Here is a 20,368-nt window from a genome sequence, read left to right on the forward strand (position 1 = left end):
TGGTCTGATTGGTTGAAGGACTATCCAATTGCGCCCAGAGGCATTTTGAGCAGCGTCCGTTGGTGACGCCCCTTTGGAAATGGGCTGTGAATGAAGCTTGCCTAGACCCACTCTCAGTTACAACTGAGAAGGGTCTGGTGTCAACCAGGCTAACAATAGTGACAAAAAATGTGACAAATGTCAAAAAATGCGCCATTCTGTAATACAGTCAAAGATATTTGACTTTTCTCAATAAAAGCATGTCAATAAACTGTACATGTCTAGCCCTTGATGGGATTCTCATTTTCCAGGGTGGCCCTTGGTGAAGTTGAGTTTGACACCCCTGCTCTATACAGAAAGCATGACCATGCAGATGAAAAGGGAAGAATCCCATTACCAGCTTCCCACCCACAAACACTGACTGTTGAGTTTGAGAGATGCCAGAACCCCTGCTGCCAGGGATTGAGTTATTAGTGTAATATGTATTCACCAGTGTTGGGAACAAGTCATCTTTGCTCAAGTCCCAAGTACGTCTCAAGGCATTTGGTCCAAGTCTCAAGCAAGAGTTATTTTTTCTACACTATTCATATATGAATGTTTACAGAAGAGGATTAGGGCCGCATGTGTACATGTATTTGAGTTAGTATTTAAGTCAGAATTCTGAGAAGAAAGTCTGAATTCTGACTTTTTTCTAAGAATTCTGACTTTAAACTCAGAACTCAATACATTTTTTAACATGTGGGGGATGTGAGCAGATCTTAGGGAAAATGCATTGACATCAAAACGCTTTTGTAATGCACATAAAACAAATACTATTCAGTACTATATTCAGTGCAGGACTAATAGAAAGAAAACTTAGTTCCATGTCAAAAAAAATCTGAAAATGACTTTTAAGAGTTAAATGATGGTTAAACATAATTGTTCAGTATGGCCCTCGGTTTAACATTTTGGCCATAACATTTTACATAACATGTTTTAACTCCAGATCACACATATACTCTGCTTAGATTGCGCATGCATAGAAGTGTTTATATGTGTTTATGTTTGAATCTCTCTCGCTGCAGAGGTAGGGACAAATAAGCTGGAAGGAAGCAAAAGAGAAAGTAAGAAAGGAGGAGAGAAAGACGGAGTGAGCGTTTGAATGCGGGCAGCTGCTCTGTGGGGATTGTGGTCAGTGAGAGCCGCCCCCGGAGAAAAAAGACCAGATCCTTTCCCGCAAAGACAGGATTGTTTCTACCTCTCTCCCCCCATGTTTAAATTCCTCTCATTCTGGCCTCACGGACCCTGGCCGCTAGTCAACTGTCTGCAGGAGAGGGAGCGAGTATTGGGACAGCAGTGGGAAGGCGAGGGGGAAATGTGAAAGGGATGAAGGCCAGGGTGATTTCACATAGAGAGGGAGGAGGAGCGAGTGCGGGGAGAGAAGACATTCGGAGGGAAAAGGATAGAGGAGTTTTTTTTTTTCAAAATGTATTCAACAGGAAAGAATTAAAACAAAGTAACATTTAGTTACAGTTTAAAAACGGGCCTGACTCAGTTTAAAAACTGGTTCTGCAGAGACATGGAACATAGGACACAGTTACGGCACATGAAGACAAAAACACATCTACAGGATATTAGCATGGGCTAGACAGATAGAGACAACTAAAACAACAACGCAGACAGTGCTAACAAGACTTGGACAATACATGAACAGTCAGTGAGTGCAAGTGTAACTGTTGAGAAGGAACAGTTTGTATGCCTTTATGAAATATGTGATGGATGGTAGTGTTCTGATATGATGGGGAATGTCATTCCAAATTTTGGTGTATGTATGAAAAAAGGATTTCTGACCATAGTTGTTTTTGTATTGGGGAACTGGAATTAATGCCTGTGAAACTGACCTAGTGAGGCGTACTGGTCTCATATTGTGTGTCGGAAGAAGTGCAGGAAGTGTTGGTGAAGTGCTATTTTGAATCTGAAAATAAAATGTAATAGCGTGGCTGTTTATGCAGTTCTGGTAAGTCAGAGCGTTCGAGCATGTGAGTGCAATGCAATGGTGAGACCACTTTGGAAGATTACTGTGGATCTTGAGAGCTCGATTGTACTGTATAGTCGTGCTATCGGTTCAGTAATTTCCTTAGTGGTAAGAGACCAGATTGGAAGACAGTAGGACATTGTTGAAATCACAATTGCATGTAAGTAGGTTTCAGAAACAGAAAAGGAGAGATATGATCTAATCTTGTTATACACATAACGTTTCTGATTCATCTTTTTTTGTTAGATTAGAAAAGTCTTTGTAAAGGGTGAACAGGGGTAGGTCTGATTGTGTCAAACTATATTCCTACTGGTTTTCCTGGAAGAATTAAACACACACACACACACACACACACACACACACACACACACACACACACACACACACACACACACACATATCACACTCCTACTGTACAGGCATGCAGGGCACACATTCAGGCAGACTTGTACACGTTTTTGTGTTGGCATGTATGTGTCCACTGAGTAGTTATTAATCGCTTCTTCATTATGAGTAAGAATCTCAATGCTACTATAGAATAAACAGTTACAGCTCAGATATTAGGCAGATTTAAAATGAGTGAAACAAGAAGATAAATACATTTCTTACATCATACATTATTTCTGATTTGCCACATCTAAGGTTAAGGTCTGGTTAACCCTTGTGTTGTCTTCCCGTCGACCGTGCAACTTTTTGTTTTTCAGGGTCAAAATTTAAACCTTTTTTTGGTCGTCTTTTTCAAAACTTTTGTTGCTATGTTTTTGTCCCTTTTTCCGATGTTTTTGTCAATTTTATTCTGCGTCTTTTGACGTTTTTGTGGGGTTTTTTCCCCACGTTTTGGAAGCATTTGCAGACATTTTTGTCACTTTCTTTTTTTTTTTTAAATGCTATAAAATTGAATAAAACATCCAAATTTAAAGAAAGTAGTGGGCTGATCATTTGTGTTACTTGTGAAGAGCATTGTGTGGAACAATCCGCGTTATTTTTCTGAAAATTTGGTTAAAATAAATCAACTTTTCTGATAAAGAATTTTTTTTTAAATGGGTCAAATTTGACCCAAGGACAACACAAGGGTTAAGTTTAGGCAATTAAAATGACTTGGTAAAGTTTAGGGGACCAAATCAAACTCTTTGTTGTCCTATCCATCCACCCCCGACCTCTTGCTTAAGGTTTTTTGGCCCTATAATGACACACTACTTCCTCCATTGCTCCTGACAGACGGCAGTAATTATTCCCACAACCGCCCCAGGTTGTCTTGTAGGTTTACTACAAGTGTTGCTGGAGGCTTGACCCCTTTTCCATGCACCTTGGAAGTAGGCAAAGTTGTGCCAGAAATCACTGCTCTGCTTCTGCCTGTTATTACCTCCTCAAAGCTCTGCCAGAAGTAGCATACTTGTTTTTAATTGGCAAAGCACGCTTGGTATCAACAGAGGAGAAGGGCATTCCACTGCAGGAGTGGTTTGAGAAGTTTCTTTGGATGTTTTGATTTTTTTTCCCCGTGACACTGAGTGACTGTTGGAATCCACTGTAACTAAGGGTGTAACGATATATTGATACGGATCGCATACCATTCTTCTGAAGGAACCTAGTTAGGAGTTGTTTGCTCTAATTTTTAGTTCCTCCTTTCTCTCTTTTGGAAATACATTTTTAGATGGAGTTTGACACTTACAGAGAAAACCCTGAAATTGAAGGTTAATAATCAGAGGACAGGGATGGAGTTGTTGTCAAGTCTTGTTGTGTGTGCCTGCTGTGTCCACCAGGGGACAGTATGGCTCAGGCTTCCTGTCACCCTGGGAAAGTTGGTGGTTGTTGCCAACTAGGCCAGACGTCTGCTGCCTGTGTTCGGTGCTCTGCAGCTATGAAGTAATGGAATCAGGCCAGCAGGTGATTCATGAGAGGCGTCTGTTGTAGCTGCCAAGCCTGGAGAATATTCAGGGCAGCACTCAAACTACCTGAACTGTAGCGCTGTTGGACATGACTGGAAGGTATATATGAAGCTCCCTGTATGACTACAGTGTTTCTCCAATGGGGGTAAGTGTACCCCTTGGGGTACTTTAGAGTACTTACAGGGGGTACCAGTAATTAAAAAAAAAATCTCAGTCATGCATGATTCCTAAAATAATTATACTATGATATTGAGTGAATGGACCCTAAACATTTAAAATAGCATTTAAGTGTTTTTCACTTACAAGGTTATTGTTAAGTGCACTGTTGGTGCAGCACTGAAATGTACCTGTAATCTAATATGGGTCTTCAACGTTTTTTAAGCCAAGGGCCCCTTAACTGAAAAAGAGACCGAGCAGGGACCTCCTACTACATATACAGTCGTGTGAAAAGATTAGGACACCCATGCTAAAGTTGACTAAAAAGAGGAATAAAAAAATCATCTTTTGGAAAGTGATCTTAATGCCTTAATTAAAAGAATGAGGAAAATCCAATCTTTAAGGACACCAGTTTTCTTTGTGAATGAATAATGTAGCGTAAATAAATACATGTTCTTCCTTAAAATACAGGGGGCATAAGTAAGTACACCCCTATGTTAAATTCCCACAGAGGCAGGGAGATTTTTATTTTTAAAGGCCAGTTATTTCATGGATCCAGGATATTATGCATCCTGATAAAGTTCCCTTGGCCTTTGGAATTAAAATAGCCCCACATCATCACATCCCCTTCACCATACCTAGAGATTGGCATGGGGTACTTTCCATAAAATCATCTCTCAATGCAAATCAAACCAGCTAGGCTAACCGACATAAAACCATGCCAATCTCTAGGTATGGTGAAGGGGATGTGATGATGTGGGGCTATTTTAATTGCAAAGGCCAAGGGAACTTTATCCTGCAGTGGCCCTGATAAGGATCTTACTGTAGTTTTATCTATGACTGGAAGCTGCTACAACATTTTTGTATCCCTAATAGGGAAGGACTAACAATCACAACTTAATCGTAGTTGTTTGTTAGAAAGGAGTTGAATGTCCTGCATAGTATCAGTGTTTACTGCATACCAGCAACAACTATTGTAATTAAGTTGGAGTCAGTTGGACATGTTGCTTTATTTGAAATCTATTCAGAGCCTTGCCTGGTTTCCATCTGCCTCATTAGAGCTGGGAAACAGGGGCTTGTTACCGTAAATGCTGATAATCTGAATTCTCTTTTTGCCCGTTGTCATCAGTATATTTAAAAAAAAAAGAGTGAATCTGTTTTCAGTTTAGTACGATTACTTCTACGTCCTGCTTGATCTAACTCTCAGTAAATGATGACCTTTGACCTCTTCCCAGTCGATGCTGTGAGAGCTTTTGTCTGGTGTCTGTTTCTGCTGGTCACTCAGCGTGTTTTCCTTTCTGCTAATGTAGCCCCCTCCCTTCCTCCATCCTCCGGCCCTTCCCCCGGAAATTGATCGAAGTCTGCCATCACTTAGTGAGGTCCAATCACTTAAATGCATTTAGCAGGAGATGGAAAGTGAGGAGAAAGGAGCCTCCTGGAGGACGGGGGAGCAAGGAAACGAGGTGTTACCTATAATGCAGTGTTTCAGCAGAGGGCCGCACCCCTTTGATCAGAACATTTTATTGATTGGTCTTCAATGGGACAGGAAAAGAAATGGGATGTTGTGGAAACTGCTTTGCTGTAATAGTTATATTATTGCATGATTTGTAATATGCAAGATACCCGGGGAAACAGGCATGGTGGCTCTCACGTTCATGTTTATGCGTGGAATCAGAATCATGAATGAAACATGGAAACATTCTTTGCAACTTCGTCTTATTAAGCCAAAGGTTCTTCTTTTCTTCCACATTTCTCATGCAATCTCATGTCAACGATGATTTCGCATGTTGCAATAACCTGACTATGCAGGTTATTATTATTGTCCTGTAACAGGCTTAGGTAGAAAAGGATGTCAGACTTGGCTGTATCTGCAGTCTTTCGCAAACTAATTGGGCTATAGATTTAATGCTGATTAATTAAAACCCGATTGTATCGCTCCCTCACGTCTGTTCTGTTCTTTCAGTCATTAACACATTTTAATGAATGCCTCATAATCCCCATGCTAATCACAAAGATCCCTTATAGGGGGCTTTCACACCAACAATGTTTGGTCTGAACTTTCGGGCTTTTCAGTTTCACCCGAACCAAAATGACAGGTGTAAAACCTCCCCCGGGCCACGGTCCAATCTCGGTGCGGATCAAATCTTTTTTTTCATGGTTCTGAGCAAACAGGCATCATGTGACATGGCGTTCTGAATGTGACCACTATCTCACTGCCGTGGCTCAGTGCTCTGTGGAACTCTGTGTGAGGCTTAAGCAGGACCTGTTTGGGATGTAACACAGCTCAAGATTCCTCGGCTGGGTGTTACGGAGTTCTGTCTTGTCTTGTTGTGTGGTGTTGTCCTGGCCTCTCTCTGATCTTATCCAGGTACCGTTGTTAGGACAAACACCAGCTGCTTCCAGGCTAAAGCTCATTTGTTAGAAAGCACATTCCTCATGCAGTCCCAGTCCCTTAGCTATGTCTTAATCCATCTCCTCCCTCCTTTACTGCCAGACCACCCGGGTCATTGTTTCTGTACATTCCAACAGGATTGATTTACTGACCTAAACAACACACTTAATCAGCAGTAGCATCAACTATACATATACATAACTATACACATATATATATCAACATATTTTTTTAAAACTTATTTTCTAATGAGTAAACGGAACAGATGGTACACATCAGTACTTGTAGTTCATAAGTAATCCATTTTATGAAAGAGATTGATGTGTCTTGATGCTTCATTCTGGCATTTCCGAAATGAATTCTCAACCACGCTGCTCCATTTCTCTTGAAAGACACCACTGATCTAGAAAATAGGGAAACAATTCAGAACACTCAGTGAGTAAAACTAAAATGCAAGGCTGTAGCCATAAACGTGTATCTTTTAAGGCTGGTGTCATTTTGAGTTGATTTGTATTGCGTATGAATTTTACCATAGTCCGAACTAAGGAAGAAAATGGAGAACAGCCAATTTAAACTAAAATGTTATGCTTATTAATACACATTAATACACCGATGGCGACAAGTGAAGACAAACGCACCAAGGTGAAACCATGACCGAAACCAAAACTTCAACTAACCCCCATCTTCAAGAAACCTTTTTACCTCAATATATACCAATACATGGAGGTCAAACTGATATCAAATAGCTGTCACTTCAGCTTAGCTGGGAGCTGTGCATATGTTGAGTAGCTCATGACAACTGTGGCAACCCAGGGGACTTAAAGGCAAGATTTCCAATAAAGTAGGAGACTCAGAGACAGTAAGCTTTTAACATTAAAGTGTCCTCTTAATAAATCATTTTGGGGGAAAGGGGAGTGGGTTAAACTTTTGAACAAAAGAGTCTTCCCGTCTGGGGTCTTTTGGCCTGTAGCCTTCTCTCAAGGCAGGCCTGTTCCACTGTCCTGTGGGGTAGAGCAGAGAGACAGGTGAGTCCTTTTCAATTACCTCTGTATGGACCCCATGTGTCTCCAGTGGGAAGAGAGATCAGGTTCCTTTTCCTAGGCCAATGGTCTCCTTCCCAAGCACTTAGTGGAAGCCCCAACGGTGTTGCCTGCTTGGTCCTTTGTTCCCAACTTGTGTCTCTGTTGCATGGATCTGGCTCAGGAAATGCCTCCCCTTGGTTCCATGATGGGCTGCAGGTGTGACCAGTGACATGTGCCCAGTGGCTGCAGGCAGCACCTGAACTGGATAATACACTCCCTCTATAACCCCTATATAGTTTGCGTTTTGCCGTTTCAATAGTAACCGCTGCAGCTTCCTCACCCTTCACTTTCACAAGTTCGAAAATACGTTGGTGGTTCCGTAGCTTCCGCTCTGTAGCAAAGATGGCGGTCGTTGAGTGTGAGTAGTGTCCGGCGATCCACACTTAACATTTTGACCGTTTCGAGTGCAACATCCGGGTACTCGCAGTGCACTGCATGTGGCCACACTTTGTCAGTGTGAACCCACTATGTACCCAAAAGAGCAAGTTAAAGCTATAGTGTGTAGTTTCTGTCGCCCCCCCTGAGGAATTCTATGTAATGACAACAAAACTGTCGGCGCATCCACATGACACAAGCCTTCCGTAATCGCGCAACACCCCCACCCTTCCTCCATGCAGTTGCTAGTAGCCAAGGAGGACACAGAGGATTAGAAAAACATGATGGACTCTTCAGAAGAGGTCATTATCTTCCCTCGATTTTTTGCGTGCTAAAGTCGCCGGACGACAGAATCTTCTGAACATAGCCATGCTGAGAAATACAGAGAGAGTTGTGTGGAGCTGATGGTCTTAATTAGCTTTGTATCAACTCATTTGGCAATAGCTTAAATGTAACAGACGTTCATTAATATCAAAAAGTTACGTACTAAAGCTTTGAAATACAGCACTGCACACACTTTGTTGAAAATAGTAATAAATGTTATGCTCTGTTGGCTGTGAGCAAGACAACACCTGATTTATTGTTTGATGATAATTAAAGAGCCTCACAATATGTGGGACAGGGCCATATACTGTATGGCCAGTCTGCTATAGGCTACCTCGCCCTGCTCGAAGTCATGCAAACGCCGCCAGCTCTCTGCTCCGGATGGTGGCCAGATTTCTGCACCCTGTGTCATACTGAGCATGCCTTTTAGAAAATGATGGTACAAACAGATGCTCACCGTGTTGCAGCTTCCACCTTCAACCTCCAACCTTAACACTGGGCTTTTGCAAGTGATGACACTTAAATTGTTTGCTAAATTTCAAGCAAATAATTTTAACCAACCATCATGCTTTGCTTTTGTAGGGTCTTGCATTTTTGTTGTACCCTCTGCTGGTCTGTTAAAAACTAAAAGTAATGAGTAGTCTAAACTTTACAACTTTTCCTTTGTTCCCTTCCTCTGTTGCTCTCCTAACTTTGATGAAGTGAAAACACACAGTGAAAGGGTCAAAGTTTAAGATGAAAATAGGACAACACCTAAAAACAAGTTCAGGTCTATTTTAATGCCCACCGTGCCATGGTTAACATTGCTAAGCCTCTGTCCTGATTGACAGGTCGGTGTGTAGCCACGCCCCTAAAGCATGCCCTGCTTTATCGTCTATTTTAAAATAAATTGGACAATAATTTACAAAATGAACATCATGCTGTATTGAAGAAGAATTGAAACTAGCGATTGAGACAATAAACTCGTTATGAAAATGTTTACTGAGGTAATAAATTAAGTGAGAAGTAGGGTCATTTCTCCTTAAGGTGTGGACACACAGAGCCGACGGCCAAACGTCGGCAGAAAAGGCAGTTGGGCTGATCAGTCTCCCCGAGTTGGACAAAAAAGTGCCTCGGAACACACCAAAGCGACGAAACGTAATACGTCTCCATAACAGCAGGCGGTGCTAATCTGTATTGTCGCCCAAAAATGAAAACCGGCAGCTGATTGGACGAACACGTCACCTGGGTCTGACTTCTCCGGAAATTCAAAGACAGACTGTTCAGAATACGATCTCATATTGTACTAAAATAGTTCACCGAAACGTGTTTCTGAAAACATTTTAACACTAGAAGTGCCGGAATTCCATAACTACTAGAACTGCCGTGAGCGGTCATTTTGACCGCCAGATTCCAAACTCTATAATCTCTCATGATAAATACCTAATTGCGATATTGTATTATGTATTGTGTTAGGATATCTTTAGAAAAACGTAATTACACCGAAATGTACATTTTAACGAGTTTAATTATACATTTGAGTAATACGTGTTACAATAATTCATATCATGGCATAGTAAACCATAATTATTTCATACATTCATATCCTGAAAAATATGGTGTTGAAATTCATTCAACTTAACTCATAACAGCCAAATAACAATTAAAAGTATATTATTTGAACATTTAGCTATAACCTAACCTGGCACAGCCTCCGTTTTGGTGTCTGCTGCGGTGCGCAGTGCTGCTCAGACCGTGAGCCGCTGCCCTTTTTTCCTCCATAAACTCCGCTCTCAGCTCCTCTGCTGGTTACTGCATGAACTTCCTCCGGACAATTTTACTGCTGGTGCACTCCTTGGAGAGGATGTGTGCAATGATTCCAGCCAGTTCGAGGATGTATAAAGTTATATGAACACGTAGACAGCCACCGACCATCTACATGTTCCGCGCCTTTCACAGAGCGAGCGCCCGGTGTTTGCCTTCTGATTCAGAACTCAGTCCATCCACGCCGTAGTAGCCTACGTTACCGACTCTGGCTTTGCCTTCGGCCCATTGGTGATGCCTACACTTGTTTACTTGAGACCGCTAGTTACGTTTCTCTGACAGAGACTATGGTAGTTACTAAGCAACCAAGATGCATCTTCAACCGCACGAAAAATTAAAAACAATACCGCGAAAATCCAAGCGGTCAATATGACCGTGTATGGCCGAAATAGGTAAAAGTGATTGTATTTTCTTTGCCTTTTGTGTAATGCATATAAAAACTATTTAAAATTAAAATACAGACTCTTTTAGGAAAAGTCAGGCAGCAGCAGGATTGTATTTTTTTATTCAGCAAAGTTATTACACATATAAATTTCAAAACGGTCAAAATGACCGTCATGGCCGTTCTAGTGTTAAGCGAGAAATAAACCATGCAGTTGCTGAATCTGTCTTCATTTCAGATCGACAAAGTCAGTTTAAAAGATTTTTGTCAGATTTTGAGAGACTCTAGTCACGCTCATTCCGCTCCCCGTTTCCGGGTTAGCACTCTACCAATCAGATGGGTCATTTGAGTCCGACTGCCGGCAGTGCCCGCCCCGCCGATTATACATGTCAAATCGGCCAAAATGAAGGACGATGGCCTTGGGAACACACCGAACAGACTCGAGTCACTGACCTCGCCAGACTGTTTAACAGCCGATTATCGGCTCTCTGTGTCCACACCTTTAGACTTCTATAGAAACAGACTTCTTTTTGGAGCCAGTAGAGTCGCCCTCTGCTGGAAATGAGATAGAATGCAGATTTATGGCACTTCAGAATTGCCTTCACTTTTCAGACCCGAAAGCTTTGTCCATTATTTTTACAGTCTAACCTGCCAACAGACAGTGTTTTTTTTTTTTTAGCTAGCTAGTGGAAAGCCTGTTGACAAGTCGCTAGCTGGTGTTGGCAGACCGCACCGAATATGTGACAAACACATCACATTTCCTATAACTTCTTCACAAAAAAAAAAGCATCCCACCGATAAGTTAATAGTAAGCTTTTTTTATGATTAACAATTTTAATTTTAACACAACAGACAAAGCATACAATTTGCAAAATGAACATATTCAGACACAGTATTGTGATATTGCAACTTACATATTTCTGACTGCCTTTCAAAGTACAGTACATCGTAATGGAACACATCGCCGTGAGGAGCCATAAGGAGTAGAGATATTATCCAGATATATGTGATTAAGTGCAGCCTCTTAGGATTCATGTTGACAGGATGACATGTTAATATGCACTGTAATATGGGAGTCCTGCTGAGCTCTGGGCCCAGGGGCTCCTACTCAAGCGGCTTTTAATGCTGACATCGACAAATCGGAATCATCACAATCAGATTTATTGGCCAAGTATACTGACATACACAAGGAATTTGACTTCGGTAGGTGTTAACTCTCTATGCATTCAACAAATAGAAACGTAGTAGTAACATACTGTACAATAGAAATAGCAATATATATATATATATATATAGGCACATATAAACATAATATACAAATATACAATAAGACATAATATCAAGACACATGGAGTGGGATGTAAAGTGCAAAAAGTAATAGTGAAAAGTAGTGTGCAAGATGCATATGGAATGATAAGTATGTAATGTGTAGAGAAGTGGGTGAGTGGCCAAAGTGGGCATGACCCCCTTATCAAGTGTTCAGTAGAGTGATGGCAGTGGGAAAGAAGCTGTATGTCTGGTTGTTTTTGTGCGCAGGGATCTGTAGCGCCTGCCTGAGGGGAGGAGGTTAAAGAGAGTGTGTGCAGGATGTGTGGGGTCTTTGGTGATATTCTCTGCCCGCTTCCTGGTCCTACCAGTGTACAAGTCATGGAGGGGGGCAGGGGGGCACCAATGATTTTTCCAGCTGTCCGAATTGTGTGTTGTAATCTGCGTTTGTCCTGTTTTGTGGCTGCCCCAAACCAAACGGTGATGGATGTGCAGAGGATGGATTCAATGGCAGCAGTGTAGAAATGGCCAACAGCTCTTGTGGTAGGCCATGTTTCCGCAGTTGCCGTAGGAAGTACATCCTCTGTTGAGCCTTTTTAAGGATGGCGGTGATGTTGGACTCCCACTTCAGATCCTGGGAAATGATGGAGCCCAGAAACTTGAATGAGTCCACATTTGACACTGGGCTGTTGGATATTCCCCTTCACCCACCCATGAATGCATATGCATGACACGGAAAAGCGCAATTTGCCATGTTTCAGTTCCCGCGACAGGCAGTCTGCGCTTTTACCTCAGTGTGGCCTGTTTGTACATACCTCGCCATGCTTTTACATGCACGTTGCGAAACAAATACGCCTGAAGTGGGCGCAAAAGCGTTAGTAGATCTGGCCCACGGTCTCTTTGGTTCCAGCTTGTGCACAAATCCAATATTCACATTTGCCAATATTTCAGTAAGAGTACCCTTAATAGTTCAATTGGCATACTGCTAGACATGCTACCCAGTGCCAATGTTCCCATATTACATTATGTACACACTGATAGAAACTAACACAATGCTACCATTGACTGTAAATTCATTTAGGATACCTAAGGTACGGTGGCCGACAGGGGCAAACGCCCTGCAACTTAAGAAAACACACGCAAATAGACAAAACACAAGCAAATTAAGAAAACAACTTCATTAATTTGACAACACATGCGCAGCATTCAGCAAACACGCTGCAAATACCACAACACAACCAAATACATAAACGCACTGCAAATAAAAAACGATGCAAAAAGAAAAGCACGCAAACCCCGAAAAAAGAAGCGATGCAAAAAGAAAAACAACTTCATTAATTTGACAACACATGCGCAGCATTCAGCAAACGCACTGCAAATACACACAACACAACCAAATACATAAACGCGCTGCAAAGACACACAACACAACCAAATAGATAAACGCACTGCAAATATGAAACGATGCAAAAAGAAAAGCACACAAACCCCGAAAACAAATGCAACAAAAAAATACTGCATCCAGATTACACAACGGAAATTCTCCAGGCCTCTAGAGGGAGCAGCTAGTGGAACAGCTGGATTTTCGACCGTTATTAACCGATATTAAATTCATATTATTATTATTATTATTATTAATAACATAATATATTAATAATATACAGTCTATGCTCCCGTCTCATGCCCTCCCGGCTGGTGCTGTCCCTGAGCTTCGGCTTTTCAAAATAAAAGCTCGCGTCTGGTCCGCTATGTGTTTGTACTTTGGTGTGTTGGGTGTTTGTGAACTAAACAGTACGGCAATCATACTAATGAATACAATAACTTTTTCAGCAGATGTCTTAGTTACAACACGTTGGAGTTAGCAAAGCAGTTTTGTGTTTATATGTGCAGGCAGGATTTATTCAGTTTGATAAATCCCACGGTAAATTGGCTGGTTTACTAAACAGTCTGTTTTTTGTATTTCATGAGCGAATTGCTCCACAATATGAATACAGATTGATCACTTATTTTGTTGGTAACCGTTGTTGTATAATCACAATATTACACTTGAGGAGGCCTACACTTCAGTAATTTCGGACCTCGAAATTAAACCCTCTCATGTGGCTTAAACAAACGTCAACGTTAAACGCTGATGCAGTTTTAAATGTTTTATCACCACGAGTTTACAGACGTCTCTGCTGATTGAGTATCACCTGTGACCTGAGCCGAGACACACCCACCAAACCAGAGAAAACATATCTCAAACATAGATTTAATATTTACAGTCTATGCAGTCTATGCAGTTTCTCTCTCTCTCTCTCTCTCTCTCTCTCTCTCTCTCTCTCTCTCTCTCTCTCCCTCCCTCTCTCCCCGTGAGGTCGAAAATCCAGCTGTTCCACTAGCTGCTCCCTCTAGAGGCCTGGAGAATTTCCGTTGTGTAATCTGGATGCAGCGTTTTTTTGTTGCATTTGTTTTCTGGGTTTGTGTGCTTTTCTTTTTGCATCGTTTCATATTTGCAGCGCGTTTATCTATTTGGTTGTGTTGTGTGTATTTGCAGCGCGTTTATGTATTTGGTTGTGTTGTGATATTTGCAGCGCGTTTGCTGAATGCTGCGCATGTGTTGTCAAATTAATGAAGTTGTTTTTCTTTTTGCATCGCTTCTTTTTTCGGGGTTTGCGTGCTTTTCTTTTTGCATCGTTTCATATTTGCAGTGCGTTTGTGTATTTGGTTGTGTTGTGGTATTTGCAGCGCGTTTGCTGAATGCTGCACATGTGTTGTCAAATTAATGAAGTTGTTTTCTTAATTTGCTTGTGTTTTGTCTATTTGCGTGTGTTTTCTTAAGTTGCAGGGCGTTTGCCCCTGTCGGCCACCGTACTAAGGTGAATATCTGCACTATTTTTACATTTCATGTGCTTGCAACACTAAAAAAAAAAACCCTGATTATAACAAACAGTTTTACCACCACTACATTCCTTTAAACTGTCATTTCACACTAGGAAAAGTTATGCAAAACCCAACACTAAATGTTCTAGGTTCAGTGAATTTTAACCGTAAACAGTAGAAATGTCGTTGCCACCGTTTTAGCCTTACTAGCCACAAAGGAAAACTATTTCTTTAGACCAAACCATTCACATGTACCATTAATCTTTACAAAATAGATTTGAGCATTAACTGAAAAAAATCAAGCAACATGTACATGCAGTTACGTATTTACAGTAGAGACGTATTCATCAGGAGTCGTTTTCCCGCATTCGTACGTACCCTGGCCTCTGGTTTTCTTTTTCAGGCGCAGAAGTGGGGGAAAGGCCTTCTTTGTAGTAAAGCTTAAAAATCTGAGCCTTCATTCATGGTCTTCGTCAGCAGTTGGAGTTTGCTCTGTTTCATGGAGACTGCTCAGTTGTCGTCAAATGACCTAAATATGGAACTTCAGTCATGTAATAACAGCTCCTATATTGACAACTACTGTTTCCAAGCTTGAGGGTTCTACTCAATACTTTCCACTGCCATTCATTGGGTATTTGCTAGAACTCATGTTGCCTTCCCCATTTTTCCTTATCTTTTTTTCTTTATTCAAATATTTTCTTTCCTATTTCCTTTATTCCCTCCTTCTATCCATCTTTCTCCCCCTTTTCCTTCTCCCTCCTTTCTTTCCTTCCCTCCTTCACTCTTTTCCTGTTTTACAACAATTTCCATTCAATCTGCCATTGGATGTTCATGACAGAAAGCGGGAGGATGTGCGCACAAATACGTCGCCTGTCATAAATGACAGTCAACTGTTACAAATAACATTTATAAAAATGATTGATTAAATTGCCACATCTATGATCTAGGTTTGGCAAATTTTAGGTGACTAAACCTACTTGGTTCAGGTTAGGGAAAAATTGTGAGCATGGTTAAAAGAAACCATGACTGAATAAGAAACAAGGCAAACCATGGTCTTTGGTGTCAAAGTCCAACGCATCCTCATGAACGGGTTCCAATGAAATCGTACGAAAAAGTATGCACAACAATTGGTGGAAAGGATGGAGTAGAGCAGGAAAGAGTGGTCATCTTTACGTTTTTTAGGCAACAACAATCTCCACTGTGATATGGGATGACAACCTGCTCTGCATTTACAAAAAGCCCATCAGAGACTATTTTTGTCTATATGTGTCTACGTGTGTTTTTAACGGGTATTGACTGTCCTGCTATGAATGCTCTGTTTTTCTTTTGTAATGAGCACACTGCACCAGTAAACACTGCACTTTCATTCTATCTACTTCCTCTTTTCATCTGCAAGTCTGCAAGTCAAATACCTTTATTTATACATTTTTTTACTGACCTCCATGATAGGGAAAAAACAAATTGACACAACTGCAGCGTGCCTACTAACCTCCTTAACCCCCACCCAATCCCCAACTCCATGGCTCAAGCTGATCAGGCATTCACTCCTGGCCAAATGGGCTGGATGTTTGTTCCTGTGGAGCACTGGCCATAAGTTCTCCCATGACTCTGGACAGATGTGTACACACACACACACACACACACACACACACACACACACACACACACACACACACACACACACACACACACACACAAACACACACACAAACACACACACACTGGCAGTGGCTAAGACCACATGGTGTTTTTGTTTAAGCGCTGTCCTTTGTGAGAAAAACAAGAGAGGAATTATACTGATACAGACATTGTGCGTGTGTGTGTGTGTGTGTGTGTGTGTGTGTGTGTGTGTGTGTGAGAGAGAGTGAGAGAGAGAGGTGGACAGCAAATAAGATAAAGATAGAGAGAGAAAGAGTATGATAGAGCGTATATCAGCCAGACTGTGAGGGGACTGAATAAGCTGAGTGTTGCAATTCTCAGCCTGAAGGCAGCAAGTGTGTATGTGTGTCTGTGTTTATGTCTTTGTGTGTGTGTGTGTGTGTGTGTGTGGGTGAGGGAGCGAAAGTGAGAGGGAGAGGGGGAGAGAGAGAGAGGGAGAGCGGGAGGGGGAGAGGGAGGGGGAGAGGAAGGGAGAGAGGGAGAGAGAGAGAGGGATAGAGGGAGAGCGGGAGGGGGAGAGGGAAGGGGAGAGGGAGAGAGAGAGGGAGAGAGAGAGGGAGAGAGAGAGAGAGAGAGAGAGAGAGAGAGAGAGGGAGGGTGAGACAGGTGGGGAACGAGGAGAGAGAGAGAGAGGCATGCAGTCTGAAGGAGAGAGAAGAGGACAGCGGTGTGTATCTGTCCCGCTGCTCTCCACCTCTCTGTTCATCTCTCCATCGCTCCTCCATCTGTCCGTCCGCCGGTCCCGTCTCCTGCACTGTCAGTACATGACGGATCCAGGGGAGGATGTTGAAGTTCCGTGTGGACAGGAGAGTCAGGTAGGTGGAGGGAGGAATGCGGAAGTGACACACAGGGCTGGAGTTAGGACAAGGCGAGGAAGAAGGGGAAAGGAGGAGGGGAGGATGATGGAGGAGTGGACAGCCAAGAGCTTGGAGGTCAGAGATGACTGCAATGCAGTGCCAGCAGGAAACACAGGGAAACCATAAGCCCTGCTGTGCATGTGTGCTTAATGCCTGTGCTTTGTGTACAGTGATATATAGAGGGATGTGTGTGTGTCTGTCTGTGTGTCTGTGTGTGTGTCTGTGTGTGTGTCTGTCTGTCTGTCTGTCTGTGTCTGTCTGCGTGTGTCTGTGTGTGACTGTGACTGCGCGTGTGCGCGTCATGTGACACTGTGTGGTGGTGTGTGTGTCTGGGATGTTCTACAGTGGTGCAGTGCTAAATCAGGAGCAGGAATTTAAAGATGTTGGTTTGGTTTTGCCTGTATGTCTCTGGTGTTTAGTTCTTTTTTACTTCACTACACATCTGTTGTCAATCAGGCAGTGGGAGTAGTCATCTTATGTTAAAGCAGCATTAGTTTCTGTAGTTATCACTTGTATATGTTCACCTTAACTACAATACACATGTAGGCTAAACCATTTAAGGAAACATCTTTATTGAGATTTGTCCGACCAATACTGCAAATTTGAAGCGTTCATTCTTTACCTTGGAAACGGTTAAAACAGGAACTGGAGGTCTGCTTACAAGCCTTTTCGAGAACTTTCTACCGCATCTCACAGCCTTCCTCGGCAGGTAGACTTTGCTTAGGTATTGACTGATGTGACTGAAGGTCCAAACTAAACCCCATCTGCTAAAAAAAAACTTGAAATACAATACAATGATAACAATAATAGTAATATTTATAGTGTGTGTATTCAAACTAAATGTACTAACTATGATGAAAATAACTAAATAATAATGAAAAGATGATATACTATAGTTATCTTTATATTCTCTTTATATTCTATAAAGAGGTTTATCCATAGTAGGATGTTTAGTTTTATCTTGCTTTTCGAGGTTAGGAGGATGGTCTTCTTTGCGACAGTTAGAGCAATGAGTACTACTTTAATAATATGGTTAAGGAGTGTGACTCATGATACCTAACCTAATAAGCAGAGTAATAGAGAGAGTGGAATCCTGTAGTTCAATGTGAAGGACAGTGTATCAGTGATTTCCTTCCAAAAGTGTTGGGTGTATGGCTGGGCAGTGCCAGATTGTGTGGGTGTAATCGTCTAAGATGTTAGGCGGGCAGAGTGGGCAGTGCCTTGAATGTGAGTGGCCCATTTGGTGCATTCTTTAGAGGGTGAGGTGTTTTCTGTAGTTTACCTTGTCTTAAATCAGTTGGAGGTTGGGTTTATTTGTCATTGATAATGTGTTTGTCCAGGAGTCATTATCTAGTGATATGGATAGATCTTTCTCCCATTTGGTAATAAGGAGAGATCAGTGTTGATAGGTTCCTACAATTTTGATACAGTTTTATAAAGTGATGTGAGCTTGACTATCTCTTCTGCTAGTGTGGATAGTTGAAGGTTGTTATGTTTAAAGGAATACGCCACCGTTTGTTGAAATAGGGTTATTCACCGTCTCCTCTATATTTATATAGGTGGGCAAACGCATTTTTGTCTCAGTGCATGCATTGTTCTAGTCTGGCAGCGCCGCCGCTAGCTTAGCTTAGTTTAGCTTAGCTTAGCGTAGTGAATGGAATCCTATGTTGCTACAAGTTATGGCTATGTTGCTGATTAGCATGTCGTGAGTAAAAGGGACCCAACAATAACAAAAACAAAACCTAATTACTTCTTGCGGCCTGCGTATTCACAACGAGTACAAATAGCAATGCAGATTAAGACTAGACGATTAGAGGAGAACAAACGGTGGCGTATTCCTTTAAAGTTGTCCCTTTATGTGTAGTGACCGATTTGAGTTGTAGCTATTGAAAAGAAGATTCTTTACCTATTCGGTACTTCTGAACCAGTTCTTCGAAAGTAATGAAAGCCGAGTTTTGTACTATATGTTGAAGCTGTGGGATACATTTGTACTATCTGCATTTCCAAGTAGTGAAATGCAGTGTTTTGTTGTCCTTAGGGAATTCCAGATTAGATTTGTGCAGTAGAAGGCTCAAATGACGCCCCAAACACCCCCTTTTATGAGAACCCGCACAGAGCGCGAGGAAGAGAGCCTGGGTTGACCAAGAGAGTTGATCGGAGGAGGCAGCAAGGCAAGAGTAGAGGGATTAAACACCAGCTGAAATCCCGTACAGGCATTGGATAATAAACTGATAATTAATTAATCCTACCAAGGGAATTTACATCGGCCGTTATCACAGCGGTAAACAAACTAAGGCGCATGCCCCTAGTGAAGCATGAGGTCAGGAAATGGTCAAGCTAATCAAAGGTCGCCCTACAGCCTGCACTACACATCGCAGTCTGAAGCACGTTCCAGGTCAACACTGTCCATAACACTGATGACGTCAATTGAATCACTGAGTTTGTGGTAGATTTAGTTTGTTAAACAACAGACGCAACTGTACCCAAAACTACAGTTAAATCATTCCACAAATAGAGCAGTAAATGAGGCAATGAGGGACTATGGAAGAAAGTGGAACTACAATTCCTAGAGGGCAACCCCAGAAGCATGTGGCAAGGTCTGGCAAGGACAGATTACAAATCAAACTCCTTCTCTTTGTCATGTGCTGATGCGTCTATAGCAATTGAGATAAACACATGTAATGCTCGCTTTGAGGCCATCAGCAGCCAACATGCAGAAACAGCTGAAGCAGAGGTTAATGGATGGGTTGATGCACCTCTCACACCAGTATATCTCATATCATGACCTCAGGAGGACATTCAAGCATGCAAACTCCCAAGAAAGCAGCAGGACCTGACGGTATTAGTTAGGGGTGGGAATCACCGGAGGCCTCACGATACGATATCATCACGATACTTATGTCAGGATACGATATTATTGTGATTTTAAACATATTGCAATATTCTGCGATATATTGCAATTTATTACCTTTTTTCCAACTTCAAATTTTTTTCCCAATTTCAAATTATGTCCCCAAAGGAAAATTTTGTTAACATCTGTTTTCTCTAAAAAGATAATTTTTTTCTGTTTGTTCATCTCACTTCAATTTTATTGCTGCAAAATGGGATTGTCAAGCAGACAAACTGACCAACACACATATCATAAAAGATCGATACTTGGCGTCTGTGTATCGATACAGTATTGCCACGAAAAATATTGCGATACTATGCTGTATCGATTTTTTTGCCCCACCCCTAGTATTAGTGGGTGTAGCCTTAAACTATCTGCTGACCAACTAGGTATTAACAATGATATTCAACCTGTCACTGGCTCAGTCTGTCATACCCACAT

The 20,368-nt window shown here is 41.8% G+C and overlaps 1 protein-coding gene across 16 annotated transcripts in view; it reads left to right on the plus strand.

Moving 5' to 3' along the window:
• plekha6 (pleckstrin homology domain containing, family A member 6) overlaps positions 1-20,368 on the plus strand; it is a 129,114-nt gene that overhangs the window by 27,421 nt on the left and 81,325 nt on the right. For 6 of the 16 annotated variants that reach the window (XM_036001957.1, XM_036001961.1, XM_036001958.1 and 3 more), the window contains exon 1: positions 16,846-16,995. The exons of 2 other annotated variants lie outside the window; for them this stretch is intronic. In XM_036001957.1, the coding sequence (XP_035857850.1) occupies positions 16,964-16,995 (32 nt within the window). In that variant the 5' untranslated portion in view covers positions 16,846-16,963. Of the gene's footprint in view, positions 1-16,844; positions 16,996-20,368 lie in introns of those variants that run through there. 8 more of the 16 variants (XM_031277294.2, XM_036001966.1, XM_036001965.1 and 5 more) reach the window with 3 other exon arrangements.

The sequence above is a fragment of the Sander lucioperca genome, chromosome 6 (genome assembly GCF_008315115.2).
Source record: "Sander lucioperca isolate FBNREF2018 chromosome 6, SLUC_FBN_1.2, whole genome shotgun sequence".
Lineage (NCBI taxonomy): Eukaryota > Metazoa > Chordata > Actinopteri > Perciformes > Percidae > Sander > Sander lucioperca.